At 41.7% G+C, this 21,102-nt stretch overlaps 1 protein-coding gene across 17 annotated transcripts in view; it reads left to right on the forward strand.

The window, feature by feature from the left end:
- The window catches only part of TPO (thyroid peroxidase), a 141,433-nt gene that overhangs the window by 57,334 nt on the left and 62,997 nt on the right, over positions 1 to 21,102 (forward strand). For 16 of the 17 annotated variants that reach the window (XR_007519510.1, XR_007519509.1, XR_007519508.1 and 13 more), the window contains 5 exons: positions 7,349 to 7,607; positions 9,333 to 9,503; positions 14,904 to 15,141; positions 17,658 to 17,866; positions 18,723 to 18,893. Coding sequence is in view for 14 of the 17 variants with exons in the window: in XM_049902590.1 (XP_049758547.1) it covers positions 7,349 to 7,607; positions 9,333 to 9,503; positions 14,904 to 15,141; positions 17,658 to 17,866; positions 18,723 to 18,893 (1,048 nt within the window). In the remaining 3 variants the exon portion in view is untranslated. The remainder of the gene's footprint in view (positions 1 to 7,348; positions 7,608 to 9,332; positions 9,504 to 14,903; positions 15,142 to 17,657; positions 17,867 to 18,722; positions 18,894 to 21,102) is intronic. The other variant, XM_049902582.1, reaches the window with a different exon arrangement.

Here is a 21,102-nt window from a genome sequence, read left to right on the forward strand (position 1 = left end):
AATAAGAACTTCAGTCAGCCGGGGGAACACATAAGGAGAGCAGCTGGATGTCACATCAGTGACGACTATTCAGATGGAAAGAAAAACACGGTTATCATGTATCCCACTTTCTTTCTTCTCGATATATTCCAGTGATTAATTTAGTGGTGTGAATTATTAACAATGTGTCCCTCTACTAAGTCTTGTACTTATAAATTGAAGGAATAGTTTGATTCTGGAATTCTGAGAATTCCAACTGACCTGGAAATCATGACATTTGGCTGTCTATTCTTCTAAGTAAAATAACAACCAGACCGATAGCAAAAGTGTTCTTCAGTATTTTGTATTTGCCTTCCTCAGTCATTTTCTATGTTTTCTGATCTTTTTTTTTTTTTCTTTTGTTGTTAACATTCTTTTCTTCTTGGTTTTACATTTCACTTTCAAATTTCCTTTTGTGCTTTTTCAGTCAATAGCTCCTCTGGTGTTTTTTACAAATACCTTTGAAACCTTAAAATAATAAGTTGCATTTAATATGTCGATAAAACCACTGCTGAGACTTTGAACTGTATTTGAAAGATCCATGGTGACCTGAAGAGACTGTCATTTTTCTCTCCTTGGTTTTATTGACCCACACTTTGGTAGCTTTATGATCTGAACCTCTCTCCTCCTGAAAAACATTAGATAATTAAAAATTGTCAAGACAAGCTTAAAAAAAATAGTCCCTCTTCTCCCCAGCAGAAGCCAGCCAGGAGGCCAGGCTGATGCACACATGGCTAGTTCTTTTGGCTTCTGATCTTCCCCATCAACAACAACAACAAAGCTCCAAGTCCAAAAACAAGACAAGAAAGTACATGTCCTCTCTCCATCTGCCTACCCCCATTCTCATTCCAAATTTATCAAAGCCCAGCCCCAACCACCCCTCCGCCATGAAAATATCTCCATCTACTGCCCAAAGGATCTTTCCTCCCCCTATTTCTTATACAGAGGATGGATTGAGGGTATCATTCCTTAGGCCTAGGACAGACCACCTTCTACTCCAATCTTTTGTAAGTGTTTGCCTTGGGTCTCCTACTGTGCTGATTCCGTTGAAGGCAGGCATCATCTCCGTTCTGTATCCCTCACGGTGACTTGCATATAGGAAGGGCTCAGTAAAATATGCTTCTGCTGGCTTAAGATCCCAACAGGGTTCCCTAGTCCACACACCCTATGCCATGTGATAAAAGAATTGACATTCTCACTTTTATAACAGTCACGGTGTTAATCTATAGTTTGTTATAAAACAAGAATATGGATTCAGATGCACATTTTGACAAGACCATCTGTGTCCTATGTGCAGGAAGAAAGCAAGAAATAAATTCCCAGCAGAGGTATGAGGTATAGAGAAGAAAATAAGAGTTATTGTAGAGTGTCTTAGTTCGTAGGTAGGTCTGAGGGGTTTAAAGCCTAAGCCTCCTGGAACCACTGGTTTGAATGTTTCATACACACCAGCTGTTTTCCTCCTTAACTATCAGATAACAGCCTTTAGACAGGGTTTCTTAGGGAGCAGCCTTAATTTTCCCAGATCCCCAGGGACTAACAAGTACATTAATTAGGACTTGTATGGAGGCAAGTCCTGACCTCCAATGTGAGACTACTTCCCCTGTGGCATTCCAGTCTGAATGTGGCAGATAAAGTCCCCAGAGAGGACGCCCTGCATTGTCAGGGAAGAGGGGACCTCATTTGCTGATCTTTGCAGCAGCTGACAAGTCTTTGTCAGGTGGTGGCGCTTCCCAAAGAGAGAGAGAGTGATGGAAAAAGAAGCGCTCTTTATGTATTGCTGGAAAGATTCCAGAAAGACCCATTTCTACTGTGGGTACCTTTGGTGTCCCACTCAGATCCCCTTTACTGGCAGTAACCCCATCCCCAAACGGCTTTGGATGCTGGCTGACAAAATCTTATAGTTGCCATCTTCTCCAGAGAACAGCTGTGGAGTCTCCCAGCCTCCCAGAAAAGACCCAGACCAATGACTGACTGAACCCTGGCCCACAGGCTGGAACAATATGGTGGCTCTGGAGCTGTCTGCAGGGTGGAAAACTACACCTAGACTCTGGATAACACCACGTTCTTTGTTAGTATTTTCACGTGCTCATCCCTGCCTCCCTGACGCCCGTTTTTCTGAGAGCACTCCTCGGTAAACACTTAGGAACCCCTATCTCCACAGAAATCAACCCAGGATAGTTTCTGATGTTGACTAACTGGACATTTGTTAAAAAAAAAAAAAAAAAAAAAGTGAGTGATTTTTCTGCATAGAGCAGGGTAACAGTATTGAGAGAGTTGGAAATCAGGATTTTAAATTGAGGGGAAGGAGCCCTGGTGGCACGATGGTTAAGTGCTCAGCTGCTAACCAAAAGATTGGCAGTTCAAACCCACCTGGCAGCTCCATGGGAGAAAAGACCTGGAAATCTGCTCTTAACGAGATTCAAAAAAAAAAAAAAACCCATTGTCATGGATTTGGTTCTGACTCATGGGACAGGGTAGACCACATAGAACAGAGTAGAACCGCCCCATAGGGTTTCCAGTGAGGGGCTTGTGGATTCAAACTGCCAACCTTTTGGTTAGCAGCACTGCACCACCAAGGCTCCTTATAAAGATTACAGCCTAGAAAACCCTATGGGGCAGTTCCGCTCTGTCACATGGGATAGCTATGAACCTAACAACAACAACAAATTGAGGGGAGGAACATTGAACTGAATTACCATTTCATAACTATCGATTTACAACGATTGTGTCTTCAGGTCTTTCTGTCCTTATCTCTTGCTGGACTATTGCTGTGGCCTCATAAACACTCTCCATTCCTCAGACATCTTGCCAAGATCACACACACACACACACGCACAGGTTTATACCTTGTACATTTAAGAGTTTCCTTCACTCCACAGCTTCTCAGAGAATTTATTTATGTACATTGTACATGCTGTGGTATATAGCATTTCCCAAAAATATTTGGCCATAGAGTCTTCCTTTCAAAGAAATCCCATTGTTATCTTCATGCACTATCATGAAAAATATAATTGACTAGAGTTCACCTGCACAGATGCTGTCTAGCATCCTCAACCCCACTTTGATGTTAACACTTATTTGTTTATCCTGACATCCAAGCCCTGGCCTTTTTCCAGCCTCTGTCTGTTTGTTGGAGACCATGAGCAGATAGAAGTGAGTCTAGCAATGCTGATAAAAAAAGATGCTAAAAACGAGCCCACAAAGCTAAGATGGACTTGTGGATGTGACCATGGTCAAAAACCATGTAAACACAGTACGAGATACCTATTGGCTACCACTCATCTGTCAGTTTGTCAGACCATGGTGACTTACATGTTGCTCTCCTGCTGGCAACAATGCCATCAATACTTCAAATACCAGCAGAACTTCCAGGCTAAGACTAGGAAGAAAGGCCTGGTGATCTGCTTCAAAAATTAGCCAATGAAAACCCAACTGATCACAACAAAATATTTTCTGATATAATGCTGCTGGAAGATGAGCCCCGAAGGTGGGAAGGCATTCAAGATACACAGTGGCCGCAACAATGAACTTGAGTATACCGAGGATGGTGAAGATGGTACAGAACTGGGCAACATTTTGTTTATTGTGCATGGGGTCACTATACATTGGAACTGACTCAGTAGCAACAACAATTGCTGCATTGGCCAGTGGGGAGAATTCGACCCTGAAAGTCAAATGGTTGATTATGCGAATGTACGGTACTGACCCCTGCTCTGGGTCAAGAAGGTAGGCAGACAATGTCACGTAAACTGTCAGGCAGTCTAAGGGGGTGAGGAGGGCAGGAACAGTCATGGAATCGAAAGATCTGCATGGGAACAGGTAAGACGAAGGTGCACCCTTGGGCAATGGAACCTAAAAAGAGTACCAAGGCAAAGGAAGGAAACGCCCTCCAACCCCATCCTTAGGAGATGGGGGAAAAAGAGGCAGGGAGCTGGTAAGAGTAATAAGTTGATTCAGACAACTCCCAGTTTTGACTTTAGTATTTCTATCCCAGGCTCATCCGTTCATAGCAGTCACAACCCTCTACGTGACTGAGGGGCTCAAATACCATCCAAAAAAACCCAAACCTGTTGCCATCAAGACTTACAGTGACCCTATAGGACAGTGCAGAACTGCTCCATAGAGTTTCCAAGGAGCAGCTAGTGGATTCAGACTGCAGCCATTTGGTTAGCAGCTGTAGCTCTTAACCACTACCCCACCAGGGCTCAGGGTTTTCAAAAGAATTGCAATTAAAACTTAGAAGAACCACTTGGATAATTCCCATCTTTAAAGCTCCATTGGCTAGAACAAGTGGTGTTATGCCTCCTGCCTTGGAATTGAGCTGTGGGAGAGATCTGATATTTTAGCATAATAACTTCCAATTGACATTTTGAAGCAGATCACGAAGAAAGTGGTGAAAAGGGGAATGTACTTTTCAGAGCTGTGACAAGGTCAAGCGCTGGAGATGCAATGGGTGTATGAAATGTAATCAGTTAAAAGGGTATTAGTTGGCAAGGTGTAAGTAGCTGACTTTGGGGATTAGAGGAGATTTGTCAACCTTTAACAGCAAATACTTTCAGGCTTTCCTCCGTTACCCTGTGTTTGTGGCCATCCTCTGGGATCAGGAGTTAAATTTTAGGTAAGAGAGAAAAGGAAGAGTTGTCATTAAGATAGTTTACACTTGAATTTAAAGTTGTCTTGTGTCCATAGGCTGAAATGAGAGGGGCCATTTCCCATCTGTTGCAGTAAGAAGAAATCAGAGAAGACTATTCAAGGGAACCAAAGTTGCTGCACACATTCCGAGCGTGAAAAGCCACGTTAACCCTACCATTTCACCAGAGAAGCCACTTTGACATATTTGTGGCCCCAAAACTTTGAGAAATTGCATCTGAGATTGAGAGGCTGTGTCTGCATTATAAAATCATAACTAGTCTCTCTGATGCTGATTTATAACTTGGTTACTTCTCACCAATCAACCAGCCAGGAGATTGAAGCATCAGTTCAGAAACATTTGGACAGGCCCTTTTCATTTATTATATGTCCAGGTATTGAAGGACAGTGTGTGTGTAGCAATAGGACTTCATCATTCAGCCGCATAACAAAACTCTTCTCATTGCTCAGTTCCTGTTCTCACTTTAAAGTACCAAATTATGTGTTTAACAAGCTGATGTTATCATTTGGAGGGAATATATTACAAATACCTAAATATTATTTCTTTCAACAATCTGAGGCTAATCGTTCACTTTTCTAAACTGATAGCTAAAATATAAGATCTTCGAGTGATTTTTGTTCAGTTATTTCAAGGGTGGAATCGTTCTTATTGGTTTGGACCTCATTCTGATGCAGTTTGTTGATTAAAATATTCTCCTTGGCAACCAAAACAAATTGACACTGATTTTACAGCGGCAATATTGTCAAATCTAAAAACAGAATCCTTGTGCGTAATTCTTCTGGAACCCACTTGTGAAATAGCAGTGACAAGAGCCTGCGATTGTACCATGATTTGTCTCTGACACAGCACGTTAGCCTACGTTGTTCTCTTATCTAATCCTCACAGAAGCTCTAGGAAGCAGGTGGTTATTGCTTTACAGGGGAAGGAAAGTAAGTCTCACCTAGTGAATTACGGAACCAGGAGCCCATCTCCAGTGGACTGGGACCCAGGGCCCATTTCACTGCACCAAGCTGACTCACGGAAAACAGCGGAAAGAGATTTTTTGTATTCCCTTTGAGGCGCCCCCGCACAGACCGCTACCAGCTGACTACTGCCCTGGGGATAATGCTCTGGTAGCTAGCCTTGCAAATGGACTTTCTGAACATCCACAGGGGAGGGGGGTAAAACAAAAAAAGTTCCTAAGGAGCTCTGTTTGAGGGTTTTATTGCAGGCCGGGAAAACAATGTTAGCTTAGCTGGTGAAGAATGTCTGCCTTGAGCATTGTGCCCTTTTAAGATCTATCTGTATGGGATCAAATTGACAACAGCGACTAGAAAGGTTAGATAGGAAACATAGGGGGCAGTGAGTTTATGTTAATGGGGGAGGAACAACTCAGAAAAGGAGGGTGGGAATGGCTGCACAACTGGAAGAATGTAATCAGTGCCACTGAATGGTACGTGTAGAAATTGTCGAATTGGTATATGTTCTGCTGTGTGTATTCTCAACGACAACACAAAATTATAAGCAAAAAGAAGTTGTATTTACAGATAAGATTTTCTTCAAAATACAAAGATTTTTTTTTTTTTTCAAAAAAGAAAGAAAATGACGTTAAATGAGACCTAGTTAAATTAGAAAATTGTATCCCTGCCATTCCTGTTTCATTGCCTGATTTTGAAGCAACATCCAGGATTTCACGCTCTCGTTTAGGGCGATCCAATGCCTGGTCACAGGGTGGAACAATAAGGGAGGAACTCAGGCCCGTTTATAAAATACCATGGCACAAATCCAGTTTCTAATTGAAATCAATGATTTTCCCTTTTTCCCCTGCTGTATTTCAGTGGCTTTCTTACAAAGACCTAACAAGTAGTTGATAGGGAAAAAAGGAAAAAAATATATGTATATACCCAGGAGTTTTAATCTCTGCTTAAATTTATGAGACCCACCTAATCATATATAATCTTTATCTTGGTATCATTTCCTTTAAACTTAGAGAGGGTGATTACATATACATATATCTCCAACATATACATTTTTATTCTCACAAAAAACTGTATGGAAGAGGTGTTTCCACATAGGAAAACAGAGACTCAGAAAGGTTATCCAATAGCAGAGTCAGGTGGCCAAGAAGGAGCAGGGATAGAATTAGAACTCAGATCAGCCTGAGGCCTGAGCCCCTTCTGCCACTGTGATTCCTGGAAGTGACTGGATTTCTGAATTATGTGTTAAAGATAAGGTGTTAACCTGTTGCTCATGAATGAAGTGACAGCTGGAGGGGAAAAGATAGTTCAGGATAGAAAATTTTTCATGTTTCAGAAACTACCAAAGCAGGCGGCAGCCATCTTTTTTAACCTTTATGTCCTGTAGGTCGGCCAAGTGTTTCATGGTTTGTCTTGCCCAAGGCACTGCCCTGGTGGGCCTTTGAGGCTGTCTCTGACACTCCTCATCTAATCCCGTGAATAGCAAACACCCTTAAGGCTTCTTTATTTGGAATAGTTGATAATCATTTTGCGTGTTCCCTACATTTTACAGCACAAAACCTCTCCTGTGACAACGTTCTCTGAATATGAAACCTAATCTCCCCAGGCTGGGTCAAGATTTTTCTCTTCCCTTTTGCTCTGATTTTAACCCTTCATCTGACACCCTGGGCTTTGGTGAAAATTAGTCCCTGTTCAACACTCACACGTTTTCTTTTCTCCACAGATTATTACCATGCGAGATTACATTCCAAAAATCCTGGGCCCAGAGGCCTTCCAGGAATACGTGGGTCTCTATGAAGGCTACGACGCCACGGTGGACCCCACGGTGTCCAATGTATTCTCCACGGCTGCTTTCCGCTTTGGGCACGCCACAGTTCACCCGCTGGTGAGGCGGCTGGACGACGGCTTTCAGGAGCATCCAGACCTCCCCAGGCTACATCTGCATGACGTCTTCTTTAGCCCCTGGAGACTTATCAGGGAAGGTGGGTTTTTTCCTTTTACCTCAGGGTTCATTATATGTTCTTTCTTTTTGTTTCTCAGATAGAACCACTAATCATGTAAGGCACAGGGCATGTAATTAACTTTTATGTTGGTACGTTTGGTCGCATACTAGGCAAATTATCAATCTTCATGAAGAAAATAATTGTATTGAAAGCTATTTTAAAAGACTAAACTATTCATCAAAAATGCTTTTTCCCATGTGTCTAAAGTTCTTTAGAATTCACAGAATAAGCTATTTTAGGTGCAGATTAAATCTCCATCCATTATTTCAGAAATATTAAAGTCTACGTTTTCATTTATTATTGGACATTATATAAAATGTCATTATTTCTTTATCATTAAACATTTTATTTTTTCTGTTTATGCTCAATGCCATATGACTCTAAAATAACCAGCTGCCTTCGAGTCAGGTCAGACTCACGGGGCCCCGTGTGTGTCAGAGGAGATCTGTGCCCCACAGGGCTTTCAATGAAGTCGGTCTCCAGGCCTTTCTTCCGAGGCTTCTATAGCGGCAGAGCACACGTTAATAGTTTGCATCACCCAGGGACTCCCTGTGTAGCTTTAGAATGTTAATAATTGTCTTACCTTTGTAAATGGATTATTTAGAGAAAAATATTTTAATTCTCTGGTTAGGCTTTTGAGAGAGCCATTTTTAATTTTTCCCCTCATTCTTCCTTTCTTTTATCTTCTCCAGTATCCTTTATGCCTATCTGGAAGCTTCTAACCTATCTGAAAGGTTGATTAATTCCAAGAGGATATAGTGGGTGGAATGGAAAGTGGAGATTTCAAAGTCACTACCAATATAGTTTTTTTTTTTTTTTTAATTCTCCACATTTAAACAAGATGCTTTCGTGCAGAACTTGTTGGAAAGTAAGGTCAAAGGAATCAGTCTGGGCCTTTACCAGGTTACCCGGGAATTTGATGATAACTAAGGCACCCTCCACAGGCCAAAGTGAATTGTGATTTCCAGGTTGTGTTTATGGGTGCACCATGAAGCCTAACTAACCCACTAAAAGACTCTTGTCCCCTATCATTGTAGATTCAGGTTTATTGTGGCCACCAAACCCGTTGCTGTTCAGTCGATTCTGACTCACAGCAACCCTATAGGACAGAGCGGAACTGGCCCATATGGTTTCCAAGGAGAGGCTGGTGGATTTGAACTGCCAACATTTTGGTTAGCAGCTGAGCACTTAACCATTATGCCACCAGGGCGCCATTGTGGCTACAGGGGACCGTATATATAACTAATTTGCTTTCTATAAATGAGTTCTGTGCGGATGGTCCCCGAGCTTCTGCACATGATGGTGGGGAGGGCCTCTAGGCACCCCAATTACTCCTTTAGCCAAATCAAGTCTTCGTTGTCATTTTCTGTACATTAGAAGTCAGCAAATGCCTCCTTTAATCCTAACATTTCTGGTGCTGAGAAACAAAACAAAAATCATCAGTCACTGACTGGCCTCCATCTCTAAGACGCCACTTCATAGTCAAGTGACCTGCTGAATGGACTTCTGACAGGTGTTAATTCACTAGCGAGGACAGCATTATAAGAGTATTCTGTGAACCTCAGAATTATTTAAAATGAATTCATGAACTTACAAAAAGATATATTTTTTTTAAATAAACATAGTTTGTGATCGGAGCTATTATTCTGTTTCTCCAGAACTTATCGAAGAAATGTCTTTGCCTTTTTTGTGAATATGTTCCAGGTGGTTTGGACCCATTGGTAAGGGGCCTTCTTGCAAGACCAGCCAAACTGCAGGTGCAGCATCAACTGATGAATGAGGGACTGACAGAAAAGCTCTTTGTGCTGTCCAATTCAGGCACCTTGGATTTGGCGTCATTAAATCTGCAGCGGGGCCGGGACCACGGCCTGCCAGGTCTGCTGCTGCTTCGGGCTTTACTTTTGAACGCTCACATCACACATTTGCTGTATATTTGGCAAATTAGCAACCCGTTTGTTGAGAGACCGATTTAAAGTGAAATGTCTCTGCCACATCTCTTACCAACTTCTAAGCAATGGGCTTTTAAAGTACATTAGTTCATTCAACCAAAGAGGGGACCTCTAGTTTGTCTTAGACAATGGAAATGGCACACAGCAGCTCCCGAGCCTCACGCTGCCTGCATGAGCAAAGGCATTTAGAAATAGCATACCCTAGAAGAGCAAGGAAGTTTTCTAGGAAGACAATAGCACATCTGAGTCTGATTTTCCCAGGGGCCATTGGCTAGGGTGTCCACTCTTTCCTTTTTACTCCCTGTCAGAAGGTCATAAGAGGCCAGGAGAGATTACTGTGCTGCCACCAGCACTATTGCTAAATAACACTTCCAATTTTCCTGGCTACCAGTGTGCACTTTGATTCCTAGTCTCAGGCCAGGCTGCTATGACACAGTGCTTTCTCGCTCCCCGCTTTGCTCGTGCCTGTCACAGCCCATCACCCCCACACTGATACCTCTGGTATCCACTCCTGTCTCACCTGTCAAATCTACCTCATCCTACTGTCCCATTCTGACACTTTCCCTGACTTCCCCAGCCCACTGGGACCTTCACTCCTCTGAGCTCCTGTAGTTTGTAACCTGGCCTGCCCCATAGTATTCGCCCCAAGCCTTCCTTATTTGATCCCTAGTTTTCTGTGTGCAGATCTGGTCTCCCTACATGCTTCGTAAGCCCTCCTGCTGATTTATGTCTACGAGATGCTCTACAAATGTGTGTTAGGCGGTGCTCTGTAGACACGCCACTAGGAGCAAATCCCACCCTGCTCAGTGCTTCCTAAAGCCCCTGAGACACAAAATGTCTTTCTCTGAAGCATTCTCCCAGGGATACCTTCAAGTCTTCTCTTTCAACACCTTTTACATCTGTATAATCACTCTACAGACCCTCAAAGAATTTTTACCCTCACTATCCTATTTAAGGAGCCCAGGTGGCGCAGAACTTAAGAGCTTGACTGCTAATCCAAAAGGTTGGCAGTTTGAATCCACCAGCCACTCCTTGGAGACTCCTATGGGGCAGTTCTAGTCTGTCCTGTAGGGTCAATATCAATCAGAATTGGCTTAACAGCAATGGGTTTTGTTTTTTTTTGTTTTTCAGTTTATCTTATTGAAAGCAATCATCCATTCATAGATTCAGTCAACAAATATTTATTAATCCTCTCACATCCGTGAGGCAGGTAAGGCTGATATACAGGAGCCTGTATCACAAGTTGCTTTTTTTTTTCTGAAACTTCTAATTCTTAGTCTGACAATCTTTAACAAAGAGTATATATTCTTTGCTCACTGAGCCTCCATTACCATTCCTCCCCTGCTAGTGGTGTCTGCAAGGACTAGAATCAGCCACAGCACAGGCTGTAAAGATTTGGAGGCTGTATATGAATCTAGCACAGAACTGGGCAACACTCCATTCTGTTTTACATATGGTCAGTATAAGGCAGAGTCAACTGAACGGGAACTAACAACAACAATTATAAATTGGGAGGAAGCAGAAAGGATCTCCCTTCTGTGTGCACTCAGGAGACTTCCCATTCTCTCTCTCTCACTCCTTGAACACTAGACACACCTGCTTCTTTGTTCCTTAAACACTCCAAGCCTTTTCCTGTCTGCCTCAGTGCCCTTGAACCTTCTGTCCAGTCTTCCTGGAATGCTCTCAATGCCCATACTGGTCTGGCCTACTCCCACACTTTCTTCAAGTCTCTACATCAATTTCACGTTAATAAACTGACAGCTGTATAGAGAATGGCATTCCCTTACTCTTCACTGCAGCATTTCCTATTCCTTTACTCTTGGAGCTATAGTGGCAAAGTGGTTAAAGAGCTTGGCTGCTAACCTAAAGGTCAGCAGTTTGAATCTACCAGCCACTTCTTGGATACCCTATTGAACAGTTCTACTCTGTCCTGCAGGGTCACTATGAGTCACAGTTGACTCAATGACAATGGTTTTTTTTTTTTTTTTTTATAAGCCCACATTTTTCATTTGCTTATTGTTTGTCTCTCTTGAGTAGAATGTAAACATGAAGGATAAGGCATAATGATAAGTGGACTGGACTTATGTTCAGAAGACTTGAGTCTAAGCCTAAGGAGCCTAATTTAGAACCAATCTTTTAACGCTTTGGAATTTCTACTTCTTCACCTGAAAAAACAGTGACAATAATGTCTACTTCACAAAGTTGTCTCGAGTGTTAGATACAACACACATAAAAGTGCTCAGGGTGATGTTAACAAATGTCAGTAACAATAATAATAAAAACAATGTAAGAGCCAATATTTGTTCAGTACTTGCTTTGTGTCAAGCCCTACTCTAAGCACCTTATATTCCACACAACTCTAGGATATAGTATTATGATCATTTTTTTAATTGATAAGAATTTAGCAACTTCCCCAAATTCTCATTTTTAGCAAGTGGAAGAATTTGGATGGAACAAAAAAAGCCACACATATATTGTTGTTCGTTGCCATCCAGCCGATTTTCTACTCATAGTGACCCCACGTGACAGGGCAGAACTGTCCCATAGGGTTTCTAGACTGTAATTTTTTGGGGAGCTGATCACTAGGTCTTTCTCCAGTGGAGCCACACGGTGGGTTTGAACTGCCAACCTTTCAGTTAGCAGCCAAGTACTTGATTGTTGTGCCACCGGGGCTCCTTGACACATATATAATGGACACTTAATAAAGGTTAATTAGATCTGAGGCTAAATTAGATAATAAGCTTTGCTGAGAAATGCTCATTAAAACAATGTGAAGATAACCTTGTTTTTTATGCCCTGAAATCTACTTTGTTTTACTTTGCATAGACTAATGAAATATCCAGCCTACATTCCCCTAAAGATCTTTTTTCCCCATATTTTCCCTCTGCTGTCTCACAAAAACAGTGACATCTGAAAAGAAAGTTTTTACATTCCTAGATCTGTGGTCCCGGGAGCTCTGGCACGGCCCCTTTACCCCTTTACTACCTTGTCAGCCATTTCACATTTTCCTTCTGGAGTTGAAGTATGTAAATGTGTTTCGTCTTAGAGCAATAAAAAAAGGAAAATGTCTTTCCAATTTCTTTTTATCTATGTAAAACTTAAAGCATCAATCTCCCTCAGGTACTGAAAGCTTTTTGTTATTTTTTTTACCACTAAAGATAGTTTGAAGATGGTTTATACTACTATACAAGTTTCCCTCTTAATTTTAAAACTTTGATTCACTCGATATTGTTGTTAATTTGTTAATCTGAAAATAAATGCATTCTTTTAGCATGTCTTCACTGAAAGAACTAATAGACCCCCAAGCCCTATGTCATGTACTGAGAATGTATATTTTCTATGTAAATCAAATTTAGTGCTTCTATTTTATCTGTTACTAGATCATGGGAAACTTGGAGGGTATGTTTAATGGTCTGGCCTAAAATACACTGTGTCATAGACAATGTGGTAAAGACTAAATACCCATCGGAGGAATTTTTTTTAACTAATGGGGGCGAGATAGGGAAGGTAACCTATAAGAGAGGACAGTCATCCTCCTAAGTAGCTAAGTAGCTGAAGCTGAGGTTTGATGAGAGACCTGGGAATGGCCCATCTAGAAAGAGAGAAAGCAAGAATGGCTCCCCATATGAATCAAAAGTCATAACGGTATGTCTACCAACTGCAGGTATTGAATTGAGGCAAAGCAGCTTCTCAAGGAGCAGCTCTCGGTAACATTCACCAGAGGCAGCAGCACTGGGGCTGTGCTATCTAACCTAGGTAGGCTATGCTAGTAGGTAACACGTGAGTAAAATACATGTACGTACTTGGTCCCCATGCATTTAAATCATGGATGACACCATTTTACAAAAAATGGACTCAACGCCATTTGACAGTGGTTTTCTGAAACATTAGATTATAAATCTCATTAATATTTTCTTCCTTCAGTTTTTCTGTTCTTTCTTCTAATCTCTCTTCTTCCAAGTTGCCCATTGTATCTGGAAGGCTTTGCCTCCCCTGGCTCAGCAAGCTTCTTTGTCTCTTAAGCATTCCTTTCCCCCGACTAACTGGAAAATATGGGTTAGTTTTTCCTACTTCTGTTTCATTTAAACATGAAACTCCCTGTGAGACCCCTGACTCCCTGTCTCATGGATGCACACCATTCCTGAGGAGAATCAACCCAGCCATAAATGCATTTCCATGTATGCATGAATTTAGACAGCAAATTTGTTGAGTGTCTAATACATATATGACACTGGGAATAAAACAAGACACAATCCCAGCAAAAGACCCCAGATGGTGGGATGGATAAGCCAAGAGAAAACAACAAAGCACGTTGATGAGTGTTCTGACCACAGTGCTAAATCAGAGTGAGCAATTTAGGAATCACACCTCACCTAGCCTTGAGGAGGGGGAAATGATTCCGGGGGACACACAAGCTAAACTGAGGTCAGGAGGATGAGGAAGATAAGGTAGAAGTAAGGGGGGTAGGTGCTTGGAGAAGGGCAGGAGAAGAGGAGAAAATGTGTCAGGAAAAGGCAACAGTGTAGACAAAGCCAGAGTGTAGGAGCAGAGTGACCTGGAGGAGTGATGATGAGTAATTCATTATGTTGAGGTCACAGCGCATGAGGGAGGAGGAGCTGTACAAGAAGCTGCAGAGCTGATCAGGAACAGGACCACAAGGGCTTTCTGTGGCATGCTGAGAAGTTTGGAGGCTATCCTGAAAGCAGTGGCGAGACAATAAAAGACCTTTAACGAAGAGATGATTGGTCAGACAGAGATACTCATCTATGTTCTTTTCCCTATTTGTGTGTGTGTGTGTGTGTGTGTGTGTGTGTGTGTGAGTGAGCATGTATGATAGAAAAGAGAGCAAAAGAGAGACAGAGAAAAAGGAGAAAGGATAAAGCATGTGCTGGAGTCATCCTTATAGAATGTAAACCTGTAAAGGATAAGGACCATGTCTCGGGTGCTCTGTGGAGACCAGAATTTACTATAGGCTGGGTAATAATATGGATCCACTCAGGAGTCTTGGATTCAGTATTATTGCTCTCTCCAAGCTCCTTTATAAATAAACTCTTCATTAAGACCCCTGAAGTCTGTGCTTGAATATTTTAACATATTGAACTCTACAGGGTGTAGGGTAATTAAGTGGTTTTCTCTGTTGCTGGAAATTATGGACAGGATTCTATAATGCTGCAATTGTAAGTCTTAGTGGATATAGAATCAATGAGGTATACTGAATGAATATTCAGAACACTGTGGGGGGACAGAAAAGAAACACCTTGTTGTAGGGAAAAATGTGAATGCTGTTTCAAGTTAAAACAGCCTTAAATCCTTCTTCCTTGTGTAGGTTATAATGAATGGAGAGAATTCTGCAGCTTACCAAGACTAGAGACTCAAGCTGACTTGAACACTGCCATTAACAACAGGAGTGTTGCTGAAAAGATAATGAACTTATATAAGCATCCTGATAATATTGATGTCTGGCTTGGTGGCTTAGCTGAAAATTTCCTTCCAAGGGCTCGAACTGGTCCCCTGTTCGCATGCATCATTGGAAAACAAATGAAGGCCCTAAGGGATGGTGACCGGTAGGTATTTGCAATCCGTTACTTTTATATTCTATATGGAAGGCATTATTTTATGTTAGTTTTATTTGAAGTCAACCAGATTTGGGTTCATATAGTGGCTCCATCGTTCAATATTTATGTGATCCTAGGCAAGTTATTGTTCTCAGCCATCATTTTTTCCTCAGCTGTAAAAGATGATTGTTATGAAAATGAAATATATACAAAGTGCATAGCACATTTTAAGCACTTAAAAATGATAACTATTATTGATTTTTCCGTATCATCTAATCACACAAATAAGCAAACGTGAAGAACAAATTGTATTTCATGGTGATCCTGAAATTATATTCCATTTAGGTTCTCAGACAACTTCTATGGAAATTGAAAAGGTGTAATCTGAGTTAGGTGCTGAGGCAAAGACCCAAGGACTGTGCCTAAAAGCATAGAGTATTTGTTTTTTAATGGAACAGACAAGCTGTTTTCCTTTTTAGTCTTCAACCCTCCAACCCAAGCAAAGGCTTTGTTTGCAGGCAGCAGAAAGTGAGGTACCCAACTGTTTCCCTTACACATTTTTGCTCCCTTCTCACTGTCAACCAAGACTTTTAAGCCTTGTGGATAGCCCTGGTCGTGCAGTAGGTAAAGCACTTGGCTGCTAACTGAAAGGTCGGCAGTTTGAACCCACCAGCGGCTCCTGGCAATCTTCTCCTGATTACAGCCTAGGAAACCCTATAGGACAGCTCTACCCTGTCCTATAGGGCCACTATGAGTCAGAGAAAACCCTATGCGGGCAGTTCTGCTCTGGCCTCTAGGGTGACTATGGACCAGAATTGACTTGACAGCACACAACAACATAGCCAGAGGAATTAGAAAAGCAAGCTCTTTGTTTCCATGTCTAGCTTTTTCATCTCCATATGCCACAATAGAAAATTATGAATCAGTAATTTGGGAACCATACAGACAAAAACAATACGAAAATGTTTTTGTAATAATCCCTACACGGGCACTTCTTCTCTTCTTCTTCTTTTTTTGGCGTCACTGTAATTAAGTCAATTTTTTTTTCAAAAATATTCATGCTTTTTCAAGAGAGTGCATTAGGTCTCTCCTAAGGTTCCTTTCTTTTTTTTTCTCCCAATTCAACTTTTATCATTAATTTCTGAAAATAGCATTTCACACAGTTCAAAGCACTTGGGGAGATAATAACCAGGAGAAGTTACTCAAAATTGTATCTTTAGCAAACTCCTGTGGTCTAAAGGATGATGGGACATAGGAAGTGATTAATCCAGACAACGGTATATTTCTTCAGCTTGTACGTTATCATGCATCTATTATGTTACCTGGAAACCCTGGTGGCAGAGTGGTTAAGTGCTACAGCTGCTAACCAAAAGGCCAGCAGTTCGAATCCACCAGGTGCTCCTTGGAAACTCTATGAGGCAGCTCTACTCTGTCCTATAGGGTCGCTATGAGTTGGAATCAACTCGATGGCAATGGGTTTGATGGGGGGGAGGGGCAGATTATGTTATCTTTGGCTGGAGTCCAACTTGAAACAAGTAAGCACAAGCTGCGAAGTTCCCTGGAGAGATTTGTGCGTTTCTTACCTTGATTATTTATAACTGAATATCTCCTAATACAGAGATCTGATCAAGTAATTACATACAATGAGGACCCTTTTTTCACACTCTAAGAGCAATTTGTACCCCTGTGGGAAGGGAGGGAAACTTTATATGATTTATACCATTCGGGTCAGAGGTTATGGGGGCTTTGTCAGTGATTTTAATATTTTGAGAGAAAAGTGAGACTTTTTTCCCCAAATATTGCAATTTCTCCTGGTTAATTATGACCTGGCAGAAAATACGGAAGAATGGCCTCACACAACATTTTAAATTCATTATAAACAGCAACATTTTCTAAAATAACTGAATTTCGATGCCATTATTCTTATTTTTAGAACAGCTCTCCACCGCCACCAACCACCCCACCCCACTCCCAGGCAAAAACAATCCAGCAAAAAGAGATTGGCATAAAAATAATTAATGGCTTGTAAGAACCTTTTTCCATTAAATGCTGTTTTTCAGCCAGTCACTAAGACCTTAAATCACTGGAGTGGCTTGCCTCCTCATTTCCTCGCTCACTCCCTCAGAAGCCTCAGCTTGAACTGCAAAGTCCTGACGCTGCCTTGAGTTACACATTGCTTTACCACACTGCTGGTCCTATGCCATGAGTGGCTTTGCTCACACGTTCTGGGGAGAATCCTTGACACGGAGCAGCACACAAGATGTATTTAAAGCCAAAAAACCAAACCATTGCCATCGAGTCAATTCTGACTCACAGCAACCCTGTAGGACAGAGTAGAATTGCCCCATAGGGTTTCCAAGGAGTGGCTGGTGGATTTGAACTATCGACCTTTTGGTTAGCAGCCAAGCTCTTAACCACTGCGCCACCAGGGCTCCAGGTGTATCTAACGTATGTGCTAAATAGAAAATAACGCAAGTGAAATCTTCTACTTAGGTATTCTTACACTGCTCTCTCGTTCTGTGGAGGTTTTGGTGGGAAAACAGGCATATATTTACTGAAGCTCAAAGGCGTGAACTGGAAAAACATTCTTTATCCCGGATAATCTGTGACAACACAGGCCTCACCAGAGTGCCGATCGATGCCTTTCAAGTTGGACAATTTCCCCAAGACTTTGAATCCTGTGAAAACATACCACACATCAATTTAGAAGCATGGAGGGAAACCTTCCATCAAGGTGAATATAAGCCTTTTTTAAAGCTATATTATAGTAAGGACATTTAATCACAGAACTTCTCAAAGAAGGTAATTTTTACAAGTGCTGTTTGAGGAAAAAAAAAAAAACATTAATAACGAGCCTTATATCCTCAACGTTGCTCATTGAAAATGGTTGCAATGTAATGTTGTTTCCTGGGTGCCTCCCCCTCAGGTGAGGAAAGAATTTGGAAGTTTGATAAAAGTAAGTCAACCTGGTCCCTCCCAATTAATAAGACATTGACGAATAGAACCGTCACGTACTGTCTCGTGTTATTGTGTAAGGGCTCAGGGAATGATGAGATCAAGGATTCTCAACCTCAGCACTGTTGACATGTTGTACCAGGTAATTCTTGGTTGTTGGAGTCTGTGCTGTGTATCGTAGGATGTTTAGCAACATCCCTGTCCTCTAGCCACAAGACTTCAGTAGCACCCCACCACGTTATGGGAAGAAAAAAAGAAAGTGCCCAGACATTGTTAAATGTCCCCCAGAAAACCAAATCCATTGCCATAGAGATGATTCGGACTCATAGTCGGGACAGATTTTGCTGGAGTGGGGAGTAAAAGCCTGACTGGGGTTGATTCACTAGAGAGAACAATTAAAGGCAAATGCTGACAAGTCTCTCAGGAAGTTTTGCTGCAGGAGAGCAGCTAGCTAGGTGGTACTGGGATGGAGAATTAATTAAAAGAGGAGGGAATGTGCTTGGTGTGTTGAAGACAGTGAACCAGTAGAGCGGGAAGTTTGTTTTAGTGGTATCCTTAGGAAGCCAAGCAGAGGGAATGGGTGAATGAATGAAAGAATGTGTTTTACTGTATTTTGACATTTCAACATTGCATAGATGACAAGTGTGGTTTCCCAGATAAAGTGGAGAATGGGGACTTTGTACACTGTGAAGAAGCTGGAAAACGTGCCCTGGTGTATTCCTGTCATCATGGATATGAACTTCAAGGGCAGGAACAAATCACTTGCACAGACAAAGGATGGGATTTCCCACCACCTGTTTGTAAAGGTCAGTCATCTAACAAAGCATTTTTTTTAATCACTTTATTATCAAAAATAAAACCTGCCTTTTTCACATAGAAATTAAGAATAAATGTCATTGAATATCTTATTCACCAAAAAGCTTCTGAGCATAATTATATTCCCAGGAATGGTTTTGGCATGGAAATAACTTATTCCCTTGTTAGTTAACCAGGTCCCCAAACTGACATCTTTCTAGATAAGGAAACATGATTGAAGGTAAAGGTAGTCATCATCAAACAGGACTAACAGGCAGAATAACACAGACATGAAGGAAAAAAGAAGTCAGTAACATCTAGAGAAGTTTTGTAGCAAAGAACTTATGGAGCCGATTTCTTAGATGAAACAAAATGTAAAATGTTTCCCACCCTCTGTTAGTTTCCTGAAGCTTCCATAATAAACTGCCCCAAACTGAGTGGCTTATAACAACAGAAATTTATTGTCTCAGAGTTCTCCAGCTAGGAGTCCAAATTCAGGACGTTGATGGAACCGTGTTATCTCCAAAGGTTCTAAGAGAAGATCCTTCTAGTCTCTCTCACCTTTTGGTAGCACCAGGCTCTTTAAAGTATTAAAAAGCAAAGATGTCACTTTGAAGACAAAGGTGCACCTGACCCACACCATGGTATTTTCAATTGCCTCGTATGCGTGTGAAAGCTGGACAATGAGTAAGGAAGACGGAAGAAGAATTGATGCCTTTGACTTATGGTATTGGTGAAGAATATTGAATATACCGTGAACTGCCAGAAGAACAAACAAATCTGTCTTGAAGGAAGTACAGCCAGAATGCTCCTTAGAAGCAAAGATGGTGAGACTACATCTGGCGTACTTTGGACACGTTATCAGAAGGAACTCGTCCCTGGAGAAGGACATCATGCTTGGTAGACTAGAAAGTCAGTGAAAAAGAGAAAGACCCCAGTGAGGTGGATTGACACAGTGGCTGCAACAATGGGCTGAAACATAGCAATGACTGTGAGGATGACGCAGGACTGGGCAGTGTTTCGTTCTGTTGTACACAGGATCGATATGAGTCAGAGCCGACTCCAGGCAGCTAACAACAATAAAAACAACAAGGTGTTCCTTGACTTCCAGATGCATCTTCTTTTGTCCCTCTCTGTCTCTGTGTCTTTTTTCCTCTTTTGTAAGGTGTCACTTAGATTGGATTAGGACCCACCTTACTCCAGTATGACCTCTTGTTACTTGATAACATCTTCAAAGACCCCATTTCCAAACAAGTCATGTTCACAGGTACCCGGGGCTAGGACTTCAGTATATCCTTTGGGGGACTTGATGGAATCCATAACATACTCTGAGAATCTATAGATTAGGATAACCCCAACACACACCTGCCAGTGGCTAGTTTATTTCCAAACCCATTTTTCCATCCCCTGAACGCACAGCTGGACCATATTCCCAATTTTCCTATATTTAGGTGTGGGCGTGTGCTGCACTGCAGCCAATGAAATGTGAGCAGAAGTGGTGACAGGCTGCTATACAGTGCTATTAGAAACTCCCATGTGCCGTCTTCCACTCTCTTTTCTTGTTTGACTGCTTAGAAAGGGCATGACAGACAGGGCTTCCTGGGAAGATATGCATTGAAGATGGCAGAACCACAAGATGGAAAGAGCCTGAGTCCTTGGATCATTATGGCAGGAAAGCCAGCAGACCCGGGACAGTCTCACTAGGCTCTTTTATGAGACAGAAACGAACCTTTATGCAGTAAGCCCCTAAAGCTTCAGGATATTTTCTGTTACAGTGGCTAGTGTTGCTGAGCTAATTCAGAAATTTCCCCCAGAAGAACCCTAAAATACTTGGCATTGGCTCAGGTGGTGGGCAGTGAAGAAATTGATATGAGAAACCAGAAACATGAATACCCATGCTAGGCAATGATAAAACATCCATTTAAAATCTCACTTTCAATAACTTAGAAGGCACACCAATTGCCTACCAAGATTGTATGTCTAGAGGAAGAGTTTGCAATCAGAAATATAGCAGAGTGTGTGCTACATTTAGTAAGGTATTAGAAGAAAGAGAAACTCATGCAAGAGCCTGGCTAATTGCCAACAAAAATAAAAACAAATAGAAGGAGTTCAAAATCTTTTGTCCTTGAAGAGTTGTAACAGCCAACTTCTTCTAGACTCGAAACAGTAAAAGATGAGACTGGGAGAGGCTGGGAGCACCAAAGACCCATTAAGACTCAG

Source organism: Elephas maximus, chromosome 12, assembly GCF_024166365.1.
Source record: "Elephas maximus indicus isolate mEleMax1 chromosome 12, mEleMax1 primary haplotype, whole genome shotgun sequence".
Lineage (NCBI taxonomy): Eukaryota > Metazoa > Chordata > Mammalia > Proboscidea > Elephantidae > Elephas > Elephas maximus.